Raw genomic sequence first — 25,361 nt, 5'->3', positions numbered from 1 at the left:
AAGGCCAGCCTCAGCAACTTAGTGAAACCCTGCCTCAAAACCAAAAAATTAGTTTTAGTTTTGAGCATTTAATCTTTAATTCAATTGGAGTCTGATTACCCATATTAAAAAAAAAAAACAAAAAAAAAACACTTTTTTTTTTTTTTTTTTTTTTTTTTTTAACTGAGTATTAAACCCTGGGATGCTTTGCCACTGAGCTACATTCTCAGACCTTTTAAAAAGATTATTATTTTAAGGCAGTGTCTTACTAAGTTGCTGAGGCTGGCTTTGAACTTACCAACCTTCTGCCTCAGCCTCCAGAGTCACTGGGATTACTTGTGAGCACTGCTGATCCTATCTTATATACCCACATTAAAATTCCAAGTGAAAATTCATTGAAAGAATTTAAAGGCCCACCTTCTTCAAGACGGCACTCAGTTCTATCTAAGGGTTGAATTGGACCACTGAAAACTACTTTCTGCTTATAATGTGAATGACATGAGGGTGACATATTCCAATTTCTTTTGGAAACCATCTTACCTCCAGTTTCTTTAACCTTTGAGGTTCATTTTTTCACTTGTAAAGTAGGGTAATGATAAATGACGTATGATATGTGAAACACATGCATATACACATAGCCTTTCTAGAGGTCTGTAGTGCAACCATCTTATTCTTCTGATTAAAGACAGATTTTTAAGACTTTGAAACCAGATAATAATAGTTAACATTTATATTACCTTGACTGTGTGCCAGGAACTTTATATAAACACTTTATATATGTTAACTCATTTAATACTAATAACAACCCTATAAAACAGGCACTATTATTTCCCTCATTTTACGAACAAGCAAACTGTTAGAAAAGAGGTTAAATAACTCAACCCAGGGTCACACAGGTAATTTGTAGTGGAACAGAAATTCGAATACAAATAGTCAAACTTTGAGTCCACCCTATTATACTACATTATACTACCATTCAGATGAGCGGACTACAACGTAATCATTCCATTGTAAAAATTAAGGAGTCCTCTGTTATACTTTTGTTCAGATGTATTGACCCAGGCCTAATTCACTCAGAAGTAGAAATCTACCAACCTCAATTATGGGCATTTCAAAATCTTACAAATGAGAGTTGCAGAGCAATTATTGAAACTAATTTAGAAACAGCCCTTTATTTATTCTCCAATTATAGGGATGATGGTCCTCAAAACCCAAACTTTTGTCTATTTTCACATCAGATTTATTCTAATGAATAATATTTTCTTGGTGCTCAATATTTTTTAAAAAATGCTTTCACATGGACTAATTTTTATGTACCTAAACTACTAGCCTATCAGATATCTGGTTCTGGTCAGGTACCTGTCATGTTTTCCATTGAATTATAGGTGGATTCTCTTCCAATTATATTTTGCCAGGAAATGAAATATATTCCAAGATTCCTGTGAGAGACTATCTTACAAAATAAGTGGGTCCCCATTTATTCCAGTCTAGTGCTGTCACTTTTCAAATTTCCTAGCCTATCACTATAGCAGCTAAGAACTGAAAAACATGACAACAGACAAATGAGTTGGAAGGTCCCAAGTCAACAAAGCTACTTACTTGAATCTGTTAGCAGCCATATCTTCTCTTGGGATGGTGTGTTTTGCACCATATGGTCCTATGGATTTTTCTAATTTCATTCAGTATGCTTCCCTTCTTTTTGCTTTTCTCTACTCACTTGATCTGTTGGGTTGTAAAGAATTTTGATTTAAAGACACTTTCAACAGGCAATTATAAAGTAGAATACATTGCCAAGAAAGATATAGGTTACTGGGATTATATTCTATAATTGGATAGGTGACTTAAAAAATCGCTATGCACAGGCAAGCAAAAGAATTGTAAAAAGAAACCTTTATATATATATATACACATATATATATTTTTTAAATGGACAGAATGCCTTTATTTTATTCATTTATTTATATGCAGAGCTGAGAATCGAACCCAGTGCCTCACACATGCTAGGCAAGCGCTCTACCCCTGAGCCACAACCTCAGCTCCAAGAAACCTTTATATTTGCAACATTTGAGTGATTATAAAAATCAGTGACATGTAAAGCTTTAAAAAAATTATGCTTCCTTCCTATAGACAGATAAACACTGATTTTTTTTTTATTTTTTTTATTGAACTCAGGGTCACTCTACCACTGAACCATATCACCAGCCCCATATTTTGTATTTTATTTAGAGACAGGGTCTCACTGACTTGCTTAGTGCCTATCTTTTGCTGAGGCTGGCTTTGAACTTGAGATCCTCCTGCCTCAGACTCCTAAACTGCTGGGATTACAGGTGTGTCCACCCCACCGGCAGCTCTGAGTATTCTAAGCACGTGCAACAGAATTCTAACCCAACACTTGGGCACACAGTCAACTAGTAACTGTGGTTTATAATATTTTACTTATAAACAGTATATCTTGTAAATAAAACTAATTCTTTAAAATGTGTAGATTTAGAAATGATTACAAGTACTGGAAAGACCATGGATTAAAATACAATATTTTATTTTTTTCTCACCTAAAAAACAAGCAACCCAGAATTAAGATATACATAAGCTTCTCAAATTTACCCTAATAAAATTCTGAATATTTGTACAATTTCTACAGAAACATACAGTGTATCAAAATCTGCATAAATCAAATTTATAAAATGTGTAGAAATGCATAGTGATATTATCAACTTACAAAGCAAGGATATGGGAATTATTTCCAGAGTAGCCTACAGTAGAAAATAGTCATTCTGGCAGCAGCTTCTGATGTTTTTCATGTTTGGTAAGGTTTCTGATTTCAATATATAGAATCATGTTCATAGAGTATCTTCTTTTAATGAATTGCACAAAAAAACATTTAATTTTACCCATAAAATTACATGCACAGTTCATGTGCCACCTTTCTTAGGCCTATGCATAGATAACAAGGTTATAAACTATTCAACATGGAAAATGGGGCTTATTTGCCAACACGAAAGTAATTAAAGTACCAATTCAATTCTGTTTGTTTCTTTTTCATAGTTGATTTATTTTGCAATTATATAAGCATATAAATGTATTTCTTTTTAAATATCCCTAGAAATGGATGAACATTAAAATGGTTGATCACAGATCAGTAGCAAAATACAAACTGACAACTCAAAATTTTAAGTAAAACTGTTTAGGATGTTTAACTTTTACTCTCCAAATTTAAGAACTAAGCTTGGATGAAACAAATATGTAGATTTTTCTTTTAAACAAATGTAGGATTTCTTTTCTTTTTTAGGCTTTAAAAACATTTCCCTCTGGTAGTAGTTTTTAAATTCCTTTACTGTAATGATACCATGATTACAGATCAAAAATGCTTAATTTACTTGCCATTTTCTACCTTATCACATTTTTTTAAGTACTCAACTTAGGCATTTTAATCTTTTGGGTAATAAAAGACTTTATTTAGACACCAAAATTGAATTGATTATTTGCAGTATTTGGTTCTCCTATAGTAGGTACTGTCCTAATAAATGTTTAAACCTAAACAAATCTTTTCACTGGAAAAATGCTAATAAAAATACACTTCCTAAAAAGAAATTAAGAAACACTAGAGAACTAATACCCAATCCAACAAAAAGTAGTTCACAATTGTTAATGAACGGTATTCTTAGTAATTTAATTTAAAATATATGTAGGGAATTTCATTTGGATGAAGATAAATGAAACATCAATTCACTCTTGGTTTCATAGGTTATACAACTTAGGATGTAATGCACAGGAGTTTTATAAGGCTTAATCTAAAAAAGGGCTTAGCAATTCTTACCTCAGTCAGAATGAACCTTTGATGTGTTCATAGTGGTGTTATGTTGTTTTGGGTATCCCCTGCCCTGCCCCAATTTCAAAACTGAGAATTATTTATAGCTTTCGATATCAGCAGGTACTGAGGAAAAGTAAATCCTAAATGTAGGAGTACCATTTTTCTCTAGTTGGAAGACCCCTTTGCTACCCTAGGAGTTGGCATGGACTGATGGCACTGAGAATGCCAGCAGGTGAGGGAGTTAACGCCATACGATCTTCAAACCCCGTGTACTAGCCTTGAGGTGTGACATATCATCATTTCTTATTCAAGCCACATAACATTCAACTTCATAGAAATGGCAGCACACAAATTCATTTCTGAGAAGTCCAAGTATTCCTGATACAGGTGACAATTCATTCCATCATTACCATCTATAAATTTCATCAAAAGCTCTTGAAAAATATACTGAGAAATGAAAAGAGGCACTAAATGTGTTGAAATTCACCTTTCAAAAAAGCAGCATGACTGTGAAGGAAGGCCACCTTGGCTAATAACCTGTGGCAGTGCTTCAAAAAGATGTAAAATTAAATAAAGACAGGAGGTTGATAATCACCAAGTTATATATGAAAGTCTGGTTACTACAACCTTTTTTCAAGTGTTTAAAAAAAAAAAAATCAAACTGCCTTTCAGACCCCTGAGTGTAATCCCAAAGAAGACGACATGCTTTTAACTCTATTTCCACAAAACAGAGTTAAAGGCACAAATTACCAACATCATCTTAAAACGAAACAAAAAAGATGTAAACATCTACAAAGTTTAAGGTAAAAGCAGTTTTGTAAACAGTAACTGCAGATGATAATGTTATTGTAAAATCACAGTTTATCGATGTCCTTCAAACTGATCAGGAGGTTCCAGGTTTGGAGCTGTACAAAGTTAATAATAATTGTTGCAGCAGGTTTCAGGCGGTTTTCAGTCCTGTGTAAATTTACTTGTCAGTAGGTAGATTATTGGTTTCTTTTATTCTTTCTAAATACTGTGGATATTATTCATTTCCCACTTTTGAGTCATCTTACTAGAGTCACAATTAGAGATGAATACTTGATGTAGGACCTCAGAGCGATCTAAGCACTTTCCTGAAGGAATGTGAGTAAATCTGTGCAGGTTCTGGAAAACACAGTAAGGAAGGAAAAATAGGTTTTAAATTTGGACTCTTTTGATAGCCCTGCTATTATCAGTCAATATCTGGCTTTCATAAGGAAATAATTAAAGCTAACTAGAAAGCTTATACCAACTATACCAGCTTAAATCAACCATACCTCAGACTTTGGATTTCTCTTGATTGTCATATTTCTAGGTCCTTTTATTGTTTGTTAAATCATAATATATAGCAGGTACGTCAAATTCAATCCTAAATTCATTTTCCCCTTAAGCCTACTGCTCTAGGTTCCTATCCTGGGCAATGACAATACCAGCTTTCCAGTCCTCAGGAAATACTGTACTTCCATTTGTTTGTGTTATACCAGTTATCAAGAACTGATATTTGTAATGTTTCTAGTTTATATTTTTTCCTTCTCAACCTTACTGACTATGCCTTAAGGTTAGTTTTTATATGTTGTAGGTTGTTTCAGTGTAGCTCAGTGTTTCTCAAAGTGTGGTCCTCAGACTACCCAAGATTGGATCTAGAAGATGAAAACTATTTTCAGAATACTAAGAACTCATTTACCTCTTCAATATATTGACATTTACACTAATGGAATAAAAGCAATGGTGAATAAACTGTTGAAGCCTTAGCATAAATCAAGCAATGACACCCAAATGTGCCTGGAGTCATAGTCTTTCTTCACTGCCACATACAGTTAAAAACCAATATTGGTTTTGCTTAAGAATATCCTTGGTTAAGGGGTTAACACGTATTCATTTTATTAAATTTTGAACCTCAAGTCTACTGTTCAAAAATACTTTTTAGAGATGAAATGGGAAGGATGTATCAAGTATCTCCACACAAGAAAGTACAATAGTATTTTAAGGACAAGCATTTGTATAATTGATTTGAGGGATGAACTATCTGTCTTTTTTTTTTTTTTTTTTCATGAAATGCCACTGTTACTAGAAAGGACAATTCATCAACAAACTAATTATTCAAACTTGGGTAATGGGTAGACATTTTCTCAAAAATGAAGTGAAACTGTCATTTTAAGAAAGAAAGAAACAAACAAACAAACAAAAAAACCCTGACAGTGTGTATTTCCATTGATAAAATTTGAGTTTGCAGGCAAAACTTGAGTTTTGGAAAACCTACATCTGTTGCCATGAAAAATTGAAAGTTTCACAAAAAGACTTTTTTGATGAAATCAGGGTTACATTTGTGATTTTTGAATATTGTACAGTGAAATGTGTTAACACTTGAAAGATTTATGTAACTTAGTAAAAAATACTTTCTAAGTGAGCAATGCATGATGTTTAAAGTTCATATGGATAAAGGTTCAATCAAAAATAAGAGGACAAATGAATTTTAGTGTTTAAAACAGAACAAAATTTCACTGATATGATTTCAGTTTCTATATTGTTGATAACTTTAAAGAAACTACCAATTATTGAGTTGCACTGCAGTATCAAAGAAGTCACAATTTTCTGAAAAAGTTATTAAATTATCCCTCTCTTTTCAAGTTGCAAGTTTGTGTGTGTGTGGCTAGATTTTCCTCATATATGCCAATTAAACAATTGTATTAGATTGAATACAGAAGCAGTATGAATTCACTGCCTTCTATAAACCAGACATGAAAGGGATTTACAAAACTCTAGACTATGATATTCTTCTATTTGCATGTGTGTGTGTATGAGAAAAAAGTCATTTTTCATTTAAAATATGGTATTTATATTACCATGTTACAAGGTTATTAGTTTTTTACATGACTTAAAAAACTTTACAAACTTCTCAGATTTAATTGCTAATGCTGGAAATATTATTAGTGATAATCTACATTAAAAAAAAAAAAAAAGCTGTTTGAGGGGGATTTTCAATAATTTTGAAGACTGTAAAGAAAGTCCAGAGACCAGAACATTTGAGGACTGCTGATGGAGCTGACCTTGCTTCATCAGGTCACATCTCACAGTATTTTTCAGAATTATTTTCCCAAAAGTATCCACTGTTTCCTATTACTACTTTCCTCAAATAATTCCAATCTCTCTCCAAAACTTACACAATGAAGTTCAATGTTCTTTCCTATAGTGTATAATTTAGAAATATCAAATGAAATGTGATTCTCAGAATTTCCTACATATTTTCTCTGCACATCTAGTTTTCTTATTTATCTTCCACAGGAAGCTTTTTTCTTTTGGGGGATGGACTTTGGGGATTGAACCCAGGGCACTTTATATATATATATTTTTTTATTTTCAGAGAGGGTCTCAAAAGTTGCTTAGTGTCGTGCTAAGTAGCTGAGGCTGGCCTTGAATTTGGAACCCTACTGCCTCAGTCTTCTGAGTCTCTGGGATTACAGGTGTGCACTACTGCACCTTGCTTTCCATGGGTAGCTTTTTTTTTTTTTTTTAATTATAATTTGTATCTGGTGCAATAATATGTCCTCTGTGAAAACGTCATAAATCATTACTTCCATTAGCCTCTTCTTTGCATTCTGGTGGCATTTTGCTTGTTTTTATTACTGCATTTTTTCTTCTCTGCCATTATATCATAGTGTGTGGCTAGTTTTCAAACTCTCATACCATCTACTGTATCATTGAACACCAGTGAATACTTAGCAACTTCTGATGTACAAACATTCATTTAGTGCAGTTGCCTTTAAAATGTCTAGAACACATACATTCCATGTTTCATCCATCACTTTGTTCTTTAACTGTGCTGGGGAACGAGCCCAGGGCTATGCTCCACCACCGAGCTATACTCCCTACCCCATCCATCACTTTCTGATGGTCATTTCTGGTCCACTAGGCTTCTTCTACTATTATACTAATATTGTTCTCACTGATCTCTACCATTTACAGCTATTCATTTTTCTTTGTGAAAATAAACGTTCTGTTCTTCATGGTTTATTAATATTTTTCTTAACTTGTTATAAGAGTGATTTAATGAAAAGAGTAAATATGTGTCAATTACTCTTTTAACAAATACCACTTTTTGATAATTAGCTATGAAAGATGATAACTGGGAATTATTAAGCCAGGTCATAATATTATTAGTACACAGCAAACAAGTGCTTACATGACAGATGGGGTAGGAGAATAAACATTACAGGAGTAAAGTTGAGTGTTGCCATGTACTTTCAGTTTGAAAAAGCATTCCAAGTGTCTTATCTCATAATAAATTGATTTATTTTAGTCAAATCTAGACTTTGAAAACTATCTATAAATCAGTTTAGTTATCCATAACTTATATTTGATTCTCACCTTGCCCCAGAGCATAAACACATATAGCTGAAATACAAAAACTGGCCCAGAAGTGTCATGTGAATAAAGGTGATCTTTAATGCAAGCAAACAGATACATTTATCCTGTTGTTTTTAATTAACAAACAAGGAAGCAGTGAAGGGCTAAGTGTATGTTTTATTTGTTTGTCTCTATCTCCACCTGCTGGACTACATGAAATACTAACCACACATTTTTTTAAGGTATTAATACATTTTACTTTAGTGAATCACTCATTCAGATTTTAAAAATCAGATTTTAATCCTGGAACAATGGTGATGATTGCTTCATAGAATACTGCTTTTCCTGAGTTACTAAAATTAGTATTAGGTTTTCATGGACAAGACTGTGACCTCATTACATGACAATATTATACCAGAGAATAAAAGTGATGCCTCATTATAGAACAATGATTCACCCAGTGCTCAGGAAAACCTGTTTAAATGACTAAATGAGAGGAAAATGCAAGTCAATTTGCATGCAGGTTTTAGATTTATTCATCTAAATTCCATGCTAGTTGCTACTGAAAATCAAATAGCACAGAACAATATTTTAAGAGTTGAAACAAGTGAGATAAGCCAATCTCAAAAAACTAAAGGACGAATGATCTTGCTGATAAGCGGATGAGGACATATAAGGGGGGGTAGGAGGGGTTAGCGTTAGGGTTAGGGTTAGGTTTAGGGTTAGGGATAAGGAGGGTGGTAAGAATGGAGGAAGGAAGGACTGTATAGAGGGAAAAGAGGGGTGGGAGGAGTGGGGGGGAAGGGAAAAAATAACAGAATAAATCAAACAACATTGCCCTATGTAAATTTATGATTTTTAATTAAAATAAATAAATAAATAAAATAATAAAACTCACAAAATATTAAAAAAAAAAGAGTTGAAACAATACCTTGAAGTACTGCCATTCCTTAAATTCATTTAGGTTACAGTGCAAAATCATAACTTTTGTTCCATCAGGTCCTTTTGTCAAACACTGGTCATACTGCATGAGTTGATTTGCTTCATTGATTCGGAAAAGCTATTTAGGAAAAAAAAGGAAACAAAAATTAACAGAGGCAACTTCCCTACTGATATGCACTTCACAAAAAAGAAGAAAGGGAAGAAAGGGAGGAAAAGGGGGAGAGGGAGGGAAGCAAGGAAGGAAGGAAGAAATTAAATTTCTATAATTAAACTGAATAACTTATTATTCTGTAGTTTTGTGTTAGGAACTGTTATTCCACAGGCTTGAATTACAGATATTCTAAAGTTGGTGAAGATTCCTGTTAACACTTAAACAATTATACTCTTTAGCTCTAAGTTACAGAATGGGTCAATAACACATATTTATTATGTAACAGCAATGTGAGAAAATGAAAAATTGGAAACAGACCTGATAATATTTCATAATCTAAATCAGACACAAGAAAAATACCCACATAAGGAAGTAAGAAAATATATTAGTAAAATATGCATTACTGTCAGTAATTCTCCAATTTATTGGAGTGACAAATATCTACTCAGAATACATTTTAATCTCTTACATACAGATATCAATCCTAGATCCTGATTGTTATGTGAAAACCAATACTGCTGTTATTTTCCTTACTTAAATGAACATTTTAGCACTATCAATTCTTTACAGAATATTTTATTTTATCAAAACAAAATTACTGGGCTTGGGGGTGTAGCTCCGTGGTAGAGTGCTTTCCTAGCATGTATGAAACACTAGGTTTGATCCCTGGACAGAAAAAAAAAAAAAAAAAAAAAAAAATCAAACTGAAAACCAAATTAAATCCTGTGATCAATAAATTCTGTACCTCTCAATGCTGACCAATGTAAATGCAAAAGGTGATGTACCTGATTTCCTCCCATCCTGTGGCAGGGTCCAAGCTCAACAAAACCTCCGTTTGTTTTTCCCATGCTATCAATGCAGTAAGCAGTTTCAAAGCCTCTGATCTAGAAATACAAACAAAGGACCAAAAAGCAAGAGATGCTTTAGTGTTTTAATAAGTTCTAATATCAGAGTAAAAGAGATTCATGTTAAATATTGCAATTTTCGAGGGAAATCTGGGGATGTCTATTGCCAGATTATTATGGCATCATCAGTCTTTAAGTAGTTTTGAGCATACCAGTCATCTTTGAAATCCTGATCTTGAAGTCAACACTGGAATGAGCTCATTCCAAGTAAGGGCACAGGCCTATAGATGCCATAAAATACCACAGGGGAAAAAAATAAAATGATACAATAAGTACAATTTCAGAATCATAACAATTCACATGAATGAGAAGCAAAAAAAAAAATAGAGCTACCTAATCACAGTGGCAGCAGACACTGGCACTAGGAATCTAGAGCAGAACTGGATTTTTAATAACATCTCTCTCAGAAAGGTTGGGGCACTTTTTTCCCTAGCTTCCTCCAGGGGTCTCTAGGCAAAGGTCATGGCAGAGGGACCAGGCAATGAGGTTTTTCTCTGACTATGGATAATGTGGATGAAAAGCAAACATAGATTTCCATCTCTGGAATGGAATTCTGTATCAAAATAACTATTTTTGGAAACATTTATCTCAATTATACATCACTATAGTATTTGGATCAAATGTTACATTCATTCATTCAGCAAATATTTACTGTGCACTATGATAAAAGAGCTTTTGAAAATACAAAGATGAGTAAGTCATGGTCCTCAGTACCCTCACAGTCTATAGGGGCACAGAGGACTAAGTGTCAGCCAGTAGGGAGGATGCAGAGGAAGCAGCCCCTCATCCTGCCTGAGGAGCTTTGAAGACTGCCCAGGAGATATTTTTTATGCTATTTTTTGTTATAATCATTAGTGCATATTAACAAAACAATGGGTTTGTGATATTTTCATACATGCATATAATGTACTTCAATTATCTACTCTGTTACCATCTTACATTCCTCCCGGGACTCTGCCCAGTCCCATCCCTAAACATCCCTCTTCTACTTTTATATCAAAGAGACATGTTTTGAACAGATAGGGTTTTATCCTGTATGTTCAGGAAATGTTGAGAAATGAAGTGTAAAGGGGCAGAATGAGGGGAGTTGAAAATGAAAATGAATTTAGAAATAAGATAGTAAAAGGAGGACAGAAAATGATATCCATTCATTCATTCATTCATTCACTCATCTATTCGTGCATTTACTCAACCATCAAATACTAAGTAAGTACTTCTTGTGTGTCAGGCATGTTGTAAGGTTTAATACCCCAGTGAATAAAACAGATTCACATTTCTAGGGAAGGAAAGAGACTACTAAAAAAAAATAATAGACAAATTATGGGGGCTTGGGGTTGTGTCTCAGTAGTAGAGCACTTGCCTAGCTTGGCCAGTGTGAGGCACTGGGTTTGATTCTCAGCACCACATATAAATATTAATAAAATAAGGGTCGATCAACAACTAAAAATATATATTTAAAAAAGTGGACAAATTATTATGTTAGAGACTGATAAGTGCCAAGAGGAAAAAAAGAGAAAAGAGGAGCAAGTTAAGTGGAGAAAGGGCTAGGGATCTGAGGGATGAGGGGGTACTGCAGGGTAAGTCTCATTGAGAGGATGACAGGTGGACAAACTTGAAGCAGGTGAACAAGTTAAGACATGTCTGCAGATATCTGAAGGAAAACATCATGGGCAGAGGGAACAAGCAAAGGCAGGAGCACATCTGGAGGAAGTCTGAGGACCAGCAAGGCCAGTGGGACTGGAGTGGAGTGGAGAAAGCAGGACAGGTGAGGCTGGAGAGCAATAGGACAAGAGATGCAGGCCTTGGCCATCAGTGAGAAAGGAGGTTGAGAGAATCTGCCTGAGAGAATGGGGTGTGACTGCAGGGTTTCCAGCACAGGGGCTGCAGGACTTGACTTGCAGGGGTTGCATTTCAGAAGGCTCGCTCTGACTACTTGCGTGTTTAGAAGTCTGTAGGAGGGCCAACAATTTAGTGTTGGTGAGAGATGATGGTGACTTCGACCAAGTGAAGAAAGAATCACATTCTGGAACTGAATGTGAAGTGTGAGAGAGGATTCAAAGAAGACTTTTAAGTTTTTGGCTCGAGCAATCAATCAATCAGCAGAGATGGGGTGGGGAAGGAGAGATGGAGTTAAATTTTGAGTATATTGAGTTTGAAATTCTGTTAGACATTCAAACAGAGATTTCAAGTACACACTTGGATATACTTGTCTGGTTCCTGGGAGAGAGATTTGAGTTGAAGGTGGATATCTGAGAATCATCAAGAGAGTGGAGATGGTGCTAAAGCCATGAGACCAGATAAGATCAGCAGAGTTCATTCCTCTCACAAGGAAGGCATTCTGGGAGATTAAAAGATAGTAAAAAATGTGGTCTGAACTCCCAAAAGCTTATGCTCCACTTGGGAGTCAAACAAAATTTGCTGTAACCAGAGAGATGAAATAAAGAATGCAGGAGAGAGAGGTGTGGTGGGGGAGAGATCAAAACAAGAGCTACAGTTCAAGTGTGTTTGGTAAGACAAAAGACCGTGTCCTTGTAGGCACCCTTATTTCTACTCTAAACTCCCAAGCAGGGTGATTAAAAATAAACTATAAATCAAATCATATTACCTCTTTGTTTAAAATCCTCCCTGGCTTCTTGCCACCCTTGGGATAAAGGCCTTCCTCCTCACACACTTGCCACTTCTGTCTCATTTAATCTCCTCTTTTCTGCCTATCAAACATGCAAAGCATTTCCTGACTCTGAGCCTTGGAACTCACCATTTTCTTTACCTGTAACACTCTCCCCTGGCTCTCTGATGTGCTTGCTCTTTAACATTCAGATCTCAGATTAAATGTTACTTCTTCAGAGAGGCCTTCCTCACACTGTCCCCACTCTTCCTGACAGCATCCAAGGTTTATTTCCTTTTTAGTTCTTACCACCTGTCAATTATCTTTGTTTTCCTGTTCTGTTTTGGTGTCTCTCTCCACAAGTTCCCTGAGGGAAAGGGCCTTGCTTGTCTTGTTTTCTGTCTAGAAGAATGACTGGCACACAGTAGTCCCTCAACCAATATTTGCTGAATGCATAAATAAGCATGGCACATAGACTTGAAAGTTCACGATACTTTAGCATAACTGTGAGGCAGCAGCATAAGGCATATGGATGAGTACAATCAGAAGGGAGGTTAAAGAGGCAAGTTTGAAGAAACAGAAATGACAACAGGCATCAGTGCCTTTGCCTTATTTTAATTGTTTTTTATTATCATTAATTAATTCATTTAACAAGCACTGCTTAAGTGCCTATTGTATATTGGGTCCCTGCATTAGTTCATTAGGCACAATGGGGATGGAGGTCCTTAAGACTGGTTGGGGGACAGGCAATTTTGGGTATTGGGAGAATCCATGGAAAGATCGCAGAGCTGAGCCTTTCTGATGAAGTGGGTAACAGTAAGAAACTGTTTTCAGTATTCATCATCTCCAAGTTGGCAGCAGTAGGATAAGTTGAAAACAGTCCAGAAAGGGAACTAAAGTGAGGGACAGGAAAGTGGCGGGAGCAGGAGTAGGGAATGCAGTGTTCCAAGCTGGGCAGCCACATGTGCAGAGGCTGGGAGGAAACCTCTCAGGGTTGCTATGGCTGTTGATTGGAAAGCTGGTACATGTTTCTGTCAATTTTTAGCCAAACTTTTCCCTCAAAATTCTTCCGCCTTTTCCCAAATGCAGACCCCAAACACACATACTTCGTGATCTGAATATTGGTTGATACTTACTTCTCCCCAGTCAACATTTTTGGGTGGCAAAGGGTAGTGTGAAGTGATGTCATAAGCTATTTCTTCCATGAACCATTTGAAGCTTTTGCAGTTGTGGTCTTCTCGAAATTTTTTCAACTCAGATATATCCCCATATGGTAATGCCTTTGATTCAGGACGACTAGCATAGAAGTAGTCTTTATACTCATCCCACCAGACCTCTACCACTCTAACATAATTCTGTGAAAAATAAAATTAATATCATTTTGAAAATTGTAAATAATTGTAATGGCATAAAGTGAGGTACATAAAACCTACCATCCCTGAACTGGAAGACCATTTATTTGAAGACAATGTATTCTATCCTGGCAAGAGAGGAAGAAATTGAAACTCAGGGGGTTCCTGAGAATTTGCCTGAGCACTGGTGTTCTTTCTCCCAGAACAATCTCTTTCTGTTAGAACCACACTACTGGTATGCGTAGGGAAAAATCTCATTTCAGAACCCGTCGGGAAAAAATGGCTCTATTTGATAAAATACATTCTTGCAGTTACTTTTTGATTATTTTTTAACAACCAGAATTGAACCATTTTACCACAACCCCAAATTAACTGGTAAGGAAAAGCAACTATAGAGCAATAAAATAAGCTGATGTTGTGATAACTGAGTGAATAACAAAATAAGCTGACATTGTCTGGCTTCTAAGGTTTTATAGAAAGAATGAATGCTTGTATGAATATATATGCAATGACATTTATTCATTCTATCCCCTTGATTTTCTACACTACACATCAGTTTATTTTCTCTATAAAGGGTTGACAGTAAGTATCTTTGGCTCTGTGAGTCATACGATTTATGTGGCAACTACTTAACTCTGCTAGTGTAGGGAGAAAGAAGTCATAGATGATGTGCAAAAAAATTAGTGAGTTGAGCTCCAACACAACTTTATAAATGGGTTAGATTTGGTCTCTGGACCACAGGTGCTAACCTCTATTTTACATGTTCAGTTGAGCATTATTCATAACAGTTATGAAATCATGAAATCAATCTAAGTGCCCATCAACTGACAAAAGCATAAAGAAAATGTGATATATACAATAGAATATTCAGTCTTTAAAACTAAGGAAATCATGTCAACTGCAACAACAAGGAGATCATTATATTAAGTGAAATAAACCAGGCCCAGAAAGACAAATACTGCATGATATCACTCAGATGTGGAGTGAAAAAAGCAGAACTCATAGAAACAGAAAGTAAAATGGTGGCTATCAAGGCTGAGGTGGGTAGGAGGATTGGGGAGATGTTGGACAAAAGACATAAAAGTTCAGTTTCTCAGGAGGAATAAGTTCAAGAAATCTATTGTATATCATGGCTACTATAGTTAATATATACTGTATATATGAAAATCGATTTTAAGTGTTCTTACCACAAAAAAGTGATAAGTATATTATGTAATGCATGTTAAATAACTTGATTTACTCAATGCACAATGTACAGGTGTCAAAATATTGTTCTACATCATAATTAAGTACTTTTTACTTTTCAATGAAAAAAGAATGGGGTACAGTGAATAATCCTACAGAATAACAGAGTGAGCCTAGCCTAAGTTTAAGGTGAGAACAAGCATGACTATTTAAGAGGTGTACCCCATTCAATGAGCTGACGTTTGTTAACTGACTATAACGGCATGTGGTCTGTAGCTGTTAGTTCCCCATCTCTCTCCCCTTTTATTTATTTATTTTTTAATTTTAATTTGTCTTTTTTTTTTGCGGTGCTGGGGATCGAACCCACGGCCTTGTGCTTGCAAGGCAAGCACTCTACCGACTGAGCTATCTCCCCAGCCCTCCCTCTCCCCTTTTAAACAAAACACTCACCTTTAGAGTTGGAGAAGACCCAACATAAAGGGGTGGAGGATTTCCTTGCCAGCCTTCAAGACGGTAGATGTGTCCAACACGAGAACAAGGGACAAACAATAATTTGCCACCACACTGCCATATCTATCAAGAGAAAACACATGTTGTGTAAGTTGTTTCAAATGCAAAAATGCATTATAAAAAATGTCTTCTAAATATAAATATTAAATCTAAATTAAATATAATGTCCTCACAGAATTCATAAGCTGAACAAATCCTAAAATAATTGATCATTTAAAACACTCATAATAACAAGGAAGGCAATGGCACTATAACAATAAACTGATAAAGGGTCTCTTCCTGTATACTTGCAATCCCTAGGGACCTTTTCTCAATATAACCTTGCAAAGCAATGCAGATTCTTCATTCACAAATGATTCACAACACTTGTGTTTCCAATGCTAACATATTTCCTAACTGGGTGATTATTATAATAACCTGCTAACTGACTTCTTCACCTTCAGCATCTCTCTACTTAACTCTATCCTTATTTATAGCAAGAGATTATTGTAGCTGAAGGGCAGCTTGGGTCATGTTATCTGCTTGCTTAGTATCTTTGATAGTTCTCCATTGCTTATAAAGTTAGGTAAAAATCTCTTAACTCAGCATTAAAGACTCTAACATGGCCCTAACCTCTTGCCCACTTTATCTTCTTAACTGTCTTTGTTCATGCTGCCTGCTTCTGCTAAACTGCTTGACACCATTTCCTGAATGTGCACTTCATGTTCACACATTTGTGCCTTTTCCCATTCTACTTGCTCAGGCCTCCCTCCCCCTCCCTTTTTCTCTCCTCAGTGATATCAGGGGCATCTTTCTAGTTCTGCCTCATATTCTACCTCTAGCACAATCAATGCTATTTCTTAATGTCACCAAATGAATGCCATTCCTCTTTCTTATTGTATTAGAAATCAACTGTAAATTCCTTGAGAACAAGGACCACTTTACTCCTCACAGTGCTAAGCACAGGACAGTTAAGACAAGAGGTAATGAATACCTGTGTAACTCAAACTGTGGTACAGTTTTCTCTCTTTTTTGGAAATTGGGGGTAGGAGTGGGTGTTCAGGTGGGGGTTGGAGCATGAAAGATATTAGTGCTTGGGAACTGTCTCAAACAACAGGGGAGGTGCTGCGGGAAGACAGTTCCAATGCAGTCTGAGGATGCACAATTACTGTGGGAATCTGCTTCTGTCTTGACTCATCATGTCCTACACAGTGATAAAGGGTGTCAGTGGATGGCCAACTGTGGCCCTAAAACATGCAGATTCTCCAAAGGGTTACTATCACACATGGCTCCAGTGTACAGAAAGCCTGGGAGTGGGGAAAGGGGTTATTTCCATTTCTGAAGCTTATTGGCCACAATTTTGAAGTAAGCTCTATAAACACATAAATTTAGAGTTTGCATTTTGCTCTATTTCCCCACAAATGTATGTTAAGTCATTCCTTATAATTCAAAAAAATGCATTATATATTATTTTTAAAGAAACTAGCTTTATCTGAAAATCACAAAAGTCAGTAACTACTTAGAAAACTCCATTATTTAAATGAAACATTACCTTGTATGAGATCTCAAAGTTTTCACCACCCCAAATCTGGAGACCTGGATCATAGAGACCCAGTTCAAAGAAGAAATCTCGTTCAATGGCAAATAATCCACCAGCCATGGCTGGGGACCTACGAAAGAGAAACACTGAAATAACCATTAAAGACAAACCCCCAACATCCTTTTGCCAATAGAAAACAAGATTTTTAGAATACAGACCAAATGTGCACAGAAGAGACAAAACTGATGGCCAAACATTAAGAAATTATCAATCCTTCAAAAATAATTTGTTCCGAATTCCTTAATGAATTTACCAAAATTTCTAACTGAAACCAAGTGCATCACAAATTAGAGCTTTGTGTCATTTCACCATTAGAGGGCGCCTTGGTTCTTTGTTGATTTAAAAATTAAGCCTTCATTTTAGTTAAAATAAAAATTTCTCTTTCACTCCTGAAACACAGAGCCACACAGCCGTGGTCTGCTAACTGCTCCTGCAGTGATTTATGAGTCATTCTGGGATGAACGAAACCATACACCATGGAAGTAGTCTGTCATTTTTTAATTTTATAGCTCAGGGCTTGCCAAATAAGGGTGTAAATCACATTAGAATAGCCACAGTTCATTCAGAGTTTGCAAATGTAGTGTAGAAATGACACAGGAAAATTCCACATTGCTATTTACTGTACGAAATGGAAAAGGGTGATCTGTGGGCCTGATTGATTGGGTACGTTTTGAGGCAAGAGAAAAATGATTGGGTAGATTTTTAGGGTCCAGTCACTCCTACTATTGGAAGAAACGCTAATGTAATAACTTTCATACTGCTGTGTGCCCCTCCACTCCCACTGAAAAGTTAATTGTTAATGCATCACAATTCTTGAGTTTTAGGGGCTTTCTCCATCATCACGCCTAATACTCAACCAATCACTGAGTAATATTGATTCTACCTGGAATATAGTTTTGAAATGGTCTTCTTTTTCCCCAAATTCATTTCTACCACCCTAGACCAGGCCAATACGGCTTGGACAGTACAGTAGTTCCAGAACTTGTGTCCTTTATTCTACTCTGCCCCCATCCGAATCTATTCATGCAGCAGCCAGAGCAGATTCCTTCACATGGGCCTGTGTGATGCCTCCCCACTATCTAGGCTCACCCAGCTCCCTTACCTTCGAGTTCTTTGCTGCTCTGTTCTCACCTGGGCTAGGTCAGATTGCCTCTGTCTCAGAGCCTCCACCATGTTCTTTACACTCCTACATGTTCTTCCTCCTTAAAGTCTCAGCCTCTATGATGCTTCATCATGTGATTTTTTTTTCATACTACTTATCACAGTTGCTGTTCCAGTATTTTTTTTTTTTTGTGTGTGTGTGTGTGTGTGTAGCTATCTGTGCAATTTCTGTCTTACTCCCATAATTTAAGTTTCATGAGGGAACATATCTTTTTAAATGCATAGTGGCTGGCACACAGTATGTACTCAATATTTGCTGAGTGGATAATGAATCAAATAATATTTCAATACTAACTAAAATCACATCAAGAGAAAGGTTTTTTAATGACTTTTATTAAAATATGCTAATGAAACAGTACTACCACATTTTTGGATATACTTTAACTGTCATTAAAAATTGTTCTACTACCACTGTGCTCTTTTGGCCTTTAGATATATTCCCATCCATTTCAGAACAGACCTGTTTGATCTCATCATTCCAGATGTGAAACACCTAAAAAAACTTAAACTGAGCAACAAATATACCAGTTGTGGTAACTTTGAAATAACTGAATATTTATTATATTTGCAGAATTGAAAAATCGGGATTTAATGAGCTAATATGGAAACTTGAGAGTTAATTAAAGGGAAACCTCTCTTAAATTTTCTTAGCTTGCTTAAAGAAGGTCTTTTCTAGCCCATAGAATGAGCAGAAACATAAATGTAAGCAGTACCCTTTATTATTTTTTTTCCCCAGAATTTTTAGGTTAAGCAGGTAAGTAGCAGATTCCTGGAGTATTTGGGGTAAGAAATTGTCAAATGAAAATTTGGAGAATGTCCAATAAAGCTTAAAGTTCTATAATTTCCTTATGTTTGCCATTCAGTATCTTGATATCATGACATGCCCAAATCCCACTAGCATTTCCATGACATTGAAGCACCTTCCCAAAACAAAATTTGAACATTTATCAGCAACATAACAGGGAGAAAGAAACCGAAAGCAGAACCACAGAATCAAAAAATAAAAATAGACACAATTTGGAGACAGCTACATTAACATTTAGCAAACATTTCATTTGGGGTCACTTTTTTGAAAGACAGTAAAATGTTCCAATTGAAAGATCAAAAGAAGAGAGTAGAATAAATTGTTCTACTTGAAGAACCACAAGAGGAGACTAAAGCTGATTGTGGAATAGAGTTTTCTTTTAATCAAGCCCTCTTCTGAGAATGAAGCCATAAGGGAGTCTATGTAACATCTTCTAAAGTCATGCATTTTTATTCATCAGATTTAACTGGAACGAAATTAATATTTAAGAGTTAGCATATAAAACAAAAGGGGGGAACCTCCCAAATATCTTGCTAGTGTCTTTCATTGTTATCATTACACTAAGGCATCAAAGTAGAAATTAAAATCTTAGATTATAAGTAATTTATGTATTTTAAATTTATAGAATGACACTGTCATCAAAAGAACAAAATTTGTTATCTAGTCTAATGGGACAGGACAGTAAAGGTTTTCTTTTTTTACCTTATTATTTCACATTATTTGTTTTCCCCAATGAAAGAATATAATTCTCAATATTGGAGCTTGCATTTAGGGTGAAAGCAATTACAAAGGAGCAAATGTGAAAATTCAAAGCTCTGAAAGAGTGGAAGGAAAGAAGCTCTTTCAGAATCTGAGATAGCATCTACAGATTTAACAACAGATTTTTAGCTTGCCAAGAGGTTAATAGGTTAGCAGCAACTGGAGAAAAGAAAAATATGTAAGTGATTTAGTGATTACCGATACGGTTCAGTTTTTGTCTTTCTCAGTCTCTTCTCTTGAGGGGTCAGAGGCACCCGTTTCCAGAGCATACTCCAATCCCATGCTCCTCGGGCATACCCATCTTCATCACCACCCCCTTGGGGTACAATTTCATATGTGTTGCCATTTATGACATCTATAAGCGGCACAGTGCAAATGGTTCTGTATTGTGTTGATGATGGCAGCAAAGATCAAATGGAAACGTACCCACATATTTATATGAGTTCATGGGGAAGGAAAAAAAAAGTACTTAGATAAACATTCAACATAAAAGAAAAAGTAATAATCTTTACCGATAAGGTTCAGTTTTATGTTTTCTTTTGGCCTTTTCCTTGTGGCTTAGAGGAATACGTTTCCACAGTAAACTCCAGTCCCAGGCCCCTCGGGCAAAACCATCTTCATCCCCACCTTGCTGTGGTTCAATGGAATAATCATTCCCATCTATGTAATCTATTAGAGGCACAGTACATGTAGTTCTGAAACATTTACAGAAAATGAAGAAGCATTTAAGAACCCCAAACTGACTAGTTCCAGCATGCCTAACTACATTGTCCTTTTCTGTAGTTTTGTTGTTGTTGTTTTGTAGTTGGTTTATTTTTGGATTAGGGAACTTGAATATCTAATGGGGAAACAGAGTAAATGAATGTTTCATACAAGCCAAGAGCCTGACAGTGAAAGGAGAGGATAGAGGAGACTTTCCTCCAGGCTTACAGACAAACCTCAGGGACAAAGGGCCATGCCATTGAGTTTAATCGTGTTCTCTCCATTTTACTTTGGTGCTACTGGCAACTTTCTCTTGGTAATTTTCCAATATTTACAAGATTTTATCTGTCTGCTATTCTTCCTCTCTGTCCTCCATTAAAAATGTGTGTGTGCGCACATGTGTGCTGATAATAGTTGCCATGTTCTTAGCAATTCTAGCTCTTTTTTACTTTCCATTTCTTTGAAAGCAGTTTTTTTGAAAATGTGTTTTTGTGCTTGTACTCAATCTCCTTCCTTCTACCTTTTATTGCAAATATAAAGATTCTGTAATGTATTGCTACTTAAAAAAAAAAAAAAACCAAAAATACAAACCAAAAACAAAAACCAAAAAAACAGCAAGAAAAAAAATCCCTCAAAATCTGTTGAAGAACTTAAGTGCTTTTGGAGCAAAAGAGAAAAAGCCAATTCTTTCTATTTGGGCATCATAAAAATGCGAGTACTGTGCAACCAATCAGACAGAGTTGACATTACAAAGGTAATCTGGTACCCAGGTTGTTTCAAGGCTCATATTATTGGAAAGGATTTTAAAATGTATATCCTAAAACAGAGAGCATACCTTTCCCTAACCAGGTTACAGTTCTCTTTAGATGTTAGAAACCAAGAGAAAGGGGAAAATCAAGGCTTAGAACCTTGATATGGGGAAGTGAATCTTAGACGTGTGCTTCATTCTCTCCAGAGTGTGAACTCATGCTGGAGGTTCCCTGTGGAATATATGGGATTGTTACTGGAACGCTGGAAAACCACTTTCTTATTGCCAGGAAGATTACTAGCATCCCCCTGGACAAAGTTGGTTATCCAATACTTGGTTTGTTATCTTTTCTCACTCATCATGCTTTTTGTATTTCTAAATAAATGGTGCAATTTAAAGTGGCCCAAAGACCTCAGTTTGGCAGTTTATTAGCTATCTGATCTGGGGCAAATTACTTAATTTTTCTAAGCCTCAATATCCACTTCTGTAAATGGAGCTAACCACCTCTAACTTTCAGGGTTGCTGTGAAGATTAAGTTGGACAGCATGTGAAAAGATGTTTATGATAGGACTTTATCTTAAATCCTCTCATGATAAAGTCTTCTAAGTTCTTCCTCTGACTCATGCCATTCACCACAGGGATATGTCTCATTCTCCTAGATTCTGAAATAGCCAGAATTCTGGATGAGAAGCAAGAAAGGCTTTTGGAACTAGGAGATTACTGCTGCCTTCTGCTGTTTCAGACATTTCTGGAGATTTAATGGTGAGCACCACATTTCCATGGCATAGTTGTCTATTTCTAAACCTTAAAGTTTCTATAGGAACCTAAAGCCTTGACAAAAGTAACAGCTGGTCCTTACTATCTAAAGTAATAATTTAAAAGGGTATAAAAAAAGAATAGGTACAATTTTAAAGCATGGTTGGTTCTTCAAGTCTCTGGAACTCGTGCTTGTATTTAAGAGGGAACAACTAATGTTTCTGTTAAGGAAAGTTTTTGGAATCGGAGGGATCCTCAGTAATGGAATCACAAGATGACTCAACCTAGGTTTCCCAAATGCCAGACTCCTATATTTGAATCATCCCAAAGTATCAGTCTAGTTCCACCCAAGGAAACAACAAGCTCAAGGATAACACTCAAAACACAATACTAGATGCACTAACTAGAAGTGGAACCAAAGAATATTATTTGTCCTTCTAGGACAAGGTTTACTTTTCAACTAGGAAAGAAAAAAAGCAAGGTAATGTTACCTGTCCTTAGAAATGGGAGCTACAAGTGGTGCATACCAGTTAACTGCCACCTCACAGTGGGCATCAAGGTATATCAAAACCTTAAAAAAAAGAGGCAGGGTGAAAGAATACTCCTTGCATATGGTACATCACAAATCACACACAATTTAAAATTAGACGCTAACGAAAATTAGCATTATAGTCAAATTTGACACAGTAGTTATCTGTTCAAGCCAGCATTCTCATTTCATTTTAAAAACCTGAAGGGTGATTAAAACTTTATATGATCTTTTAGTTACCAAATCCAAGCTATTGACTTTGTAGATAGCATATGCTTCCTACCTGTCCCAGTTTAGCCTTCTGAGCACCAATACTTCGTGCTTGAATTAATCCTTCTCTTCTCTCATTTCGGAATACCTTCACTAGGCCATTCCACATCTTAATGTAGTCATCCAGTTTTTCTTTTAAGTGGTCTATGAATAAAAAATTTAATCAATATAAATGAAACCTTTGCATACAACAAGTATTATTTTTCTCGATAAAGAGTATAAATGTGCTGGGCAGTCAGTAATTTTACATGGGCCATATCAAATGTTTAATCTATTAAAATAGAGGAAAAGCAAGGCCTGCAGCCTTCTGGGGGGGTTAGCTCAGTAGTAGTGCCTGTGCCTAGCATCAGTGAGGCCCTGGGTTAAATCCCCCCAGGGGGAAAAAAAGATGGAAGCTGATATGTATTACTTAAGTTAAAATTTAAGATTAATATATCTATAGAGAACTGGTTAGCATGACAATTATCAAACACCCTGCTAACCTTTAAATAAATGCTGATTACACCAATTGACAGTTGAGTCTTTAAGATACATTAAAACTTTTTAAAAAAGTAACACGTTAATGTCCAATCTAAAAGATTTTTTTTGTTGTTTTTTGCATTGTCAGAAGTAATGGTTCATATTTCTGAAGACGCACTGTGCACTAATAACGTACAACTTCACTGAAATCTGCACGGGTTATACATTTTGTTTCTGGACCATATGTCTCCAACTGCAATAGGAAATGAAGTTTGTAGTCTTACTGTGATGAATATGGTTCCCACCATGTTGGCAAGTAACAATCAAAAGATCCCCTTTTCTCTGTATCTTAGCATTACAAGTGTGTGTATAATTATATTGGATTATTATTATAATTATATATATACACATGTATGTTTGTAATTTAGTAGAGGAAATTTTGTGTTATAAAAACCAGATACATTTGGCAAAGTTTCCATCTTGGCTTCCCATTGTCAGAGAACAGCTTTTGTTTGTATCACAATGAGCCTGTGAAATTCGCTCACCACAGCCAGAACAAGCTCCTGGATCCTCTAAAGATGATTCATGACAACACAAAAACCGTTTAAAAATTTGGCCCATGAATATAAAAGTCACACACAAAAAATTGCTATACAGATGAGCTAGGGACATATTAGACAATACACTTAATACACTAGGGACATACATTAGACAATACACTTAATATTTTACTAATTGTAGGGATCTTATTATTAGTAAGATACCCACAAACACATGGGTATTCAGAATCGAGGGCAAATTTTTTCCTTCTGTTTTGGCAGTTTTAATGACTTTATAAATAAAACTCTCATGCTTTATATCCCCCCTCCAGAAAAGCTGGGTAATTTTCCCTGTTAGCTTTTATGTATTTATTTATTTTAAACCTTCTCCCTGCCACCCTTTTTTTTAAAGCCTGGTATCCTAAGTTATTATTATTATTATCTTTTTAAATATTTTTGAATTCCATCAGGTGTGTTCTTGGATATGCAACCTAAACACATCTTAAATACATTTCTATGGACAGAAACAAGTTGGTGGCCTTTTCTTCCAGTTTAGATTCTCATTTAAGATGATTCAAAAAGGGAAATGGTGAATCTAATGACTCCTTGCTTCTCTGGAACCTTACACAGTGATAGACTGTAATAGGGTTCAAAATAACCATTGCCACTCTTGGGGTAAAATTACCCTCCTCTAACACACTGATGTCAGGCTGGGTGTGTGACTTGCTGTGGCTAATGTCATGTGGATGGAAATGCCCTGGGTCACTTATCAGCACTATGAGGTCCCTTGTGCCTTACTATGTCTCTTCTTTCTTTCTACCTTCATGCAGGCAGTGTTGACTGAGGCTGCTCTGCAAAGTGGAGGTCCTGCAGTGAAGATGAAGCATAGAGACAGGGCTAACCTACAGGAAACGTAGTATAAACAGAGAAAACCTTTCGTTGTTGCAAGCCATTCAGAGTGTGGAGTCCTGTTTTATAACCTGATTTAGCCTCAGCTGGCTGATGCACATGCATGTGGAGGAGCTTGCTCTGTTTAAAGGCTCCAAACCTTGTTGAGAGGACACTGCAATTTTCAGGAACCTAAGTGTTATTATGAGTAGTTAGTGCCTATGTTAGGTTTTATATTATTAATTTTTGTCTAAAAGAAAAATTATAGCTTCAAAGTTTAGTTTCTGAATATATTGGAGAAAGTACAACCCAAACTTTCACTCAAGCCATATTAACCAAACATGAAATTTTACTGAAGTGA

At 35.8% G+C, this 25,361-nt stretch overlaps 1 protein-coding gene across 4 annotated transcripts in view; it reads right to left on the bottom strand.

Annotated features, from left to right (window-relative positions):
• Window positions 1-2,497: 2,497 nt before the first annotated feature.
• Window positions 2,498-25,361, bottom strand: part of GALNT7 (polypeptide N-acetylgalactosaminyltransferase 7) — a 131,699-nt gene continuing 108,835 nt past the window's right edge. For 2 of the 4 annotated variants that reach the window (XM_079142952.1, XM_079142953.1), the window contains exons 4-13: window positions 23,128-23,258; window positions 22,807-22,886; window positions 20,622-20,804; window positions 20,308-20,490; window positions 17,337-17,454; window positions 15,746-15,868; window positions 13,895-14,113; window positions 10,034-10,132; window positions 9,087-9,215; window positions 2,498-4,936 (exon numbers count right to left, since the gene is read on the bottom strand). In XM_079142952.1, the coding sequence (XP_078999078.1) occupies window positions 4,799-4,936; window positions 9,087-9,215; window positions 10,034-10,132; window positions 13,895-14,113; window positions 15,746-15,868; window positions 17,337-17,454; window positions 20,308-20,490; window positions 20,622-20,804; window positions 22,807-22,886; window positions 23,128-23,258 (1,403 nt within the window). In that variant the 3' untranslated portion in view covers window positions 2,498-4,798. The remainder of the gene's footprint in view (window positions 4,937-9,086; window positions 9,216-10,033; window positions 10,133-13,894; window positions 14,114-15,745; window positions 15,869-17,336; window positions 17,455-20,307; window positions 20,491-20,621; window positions 20,805-22,806; window positions 22,887-23,127; window positions 23,259-25,361) is intronic. The other 2 variants (XM_079142955.1, XM_079142954.1) reach the window with 2 other exon arrangements.

Source organism: Sciurus vulgaris (genome assembly GCF_902686455.1).
Source record: "Sciurus vulgaris genome assembly, chromosome: 5".
In the NCBI taxonomy this organism is placed as follows: domain Eukaryota; kingdom Metazoa; phylum Chordata; class Mammalia; order Rodentia; family Sciuridae; genus Sciurus; species Sciurus vulgaris.
This window is presented reverse-complemented; position numbering and strand designations above follow the sequence as displayed.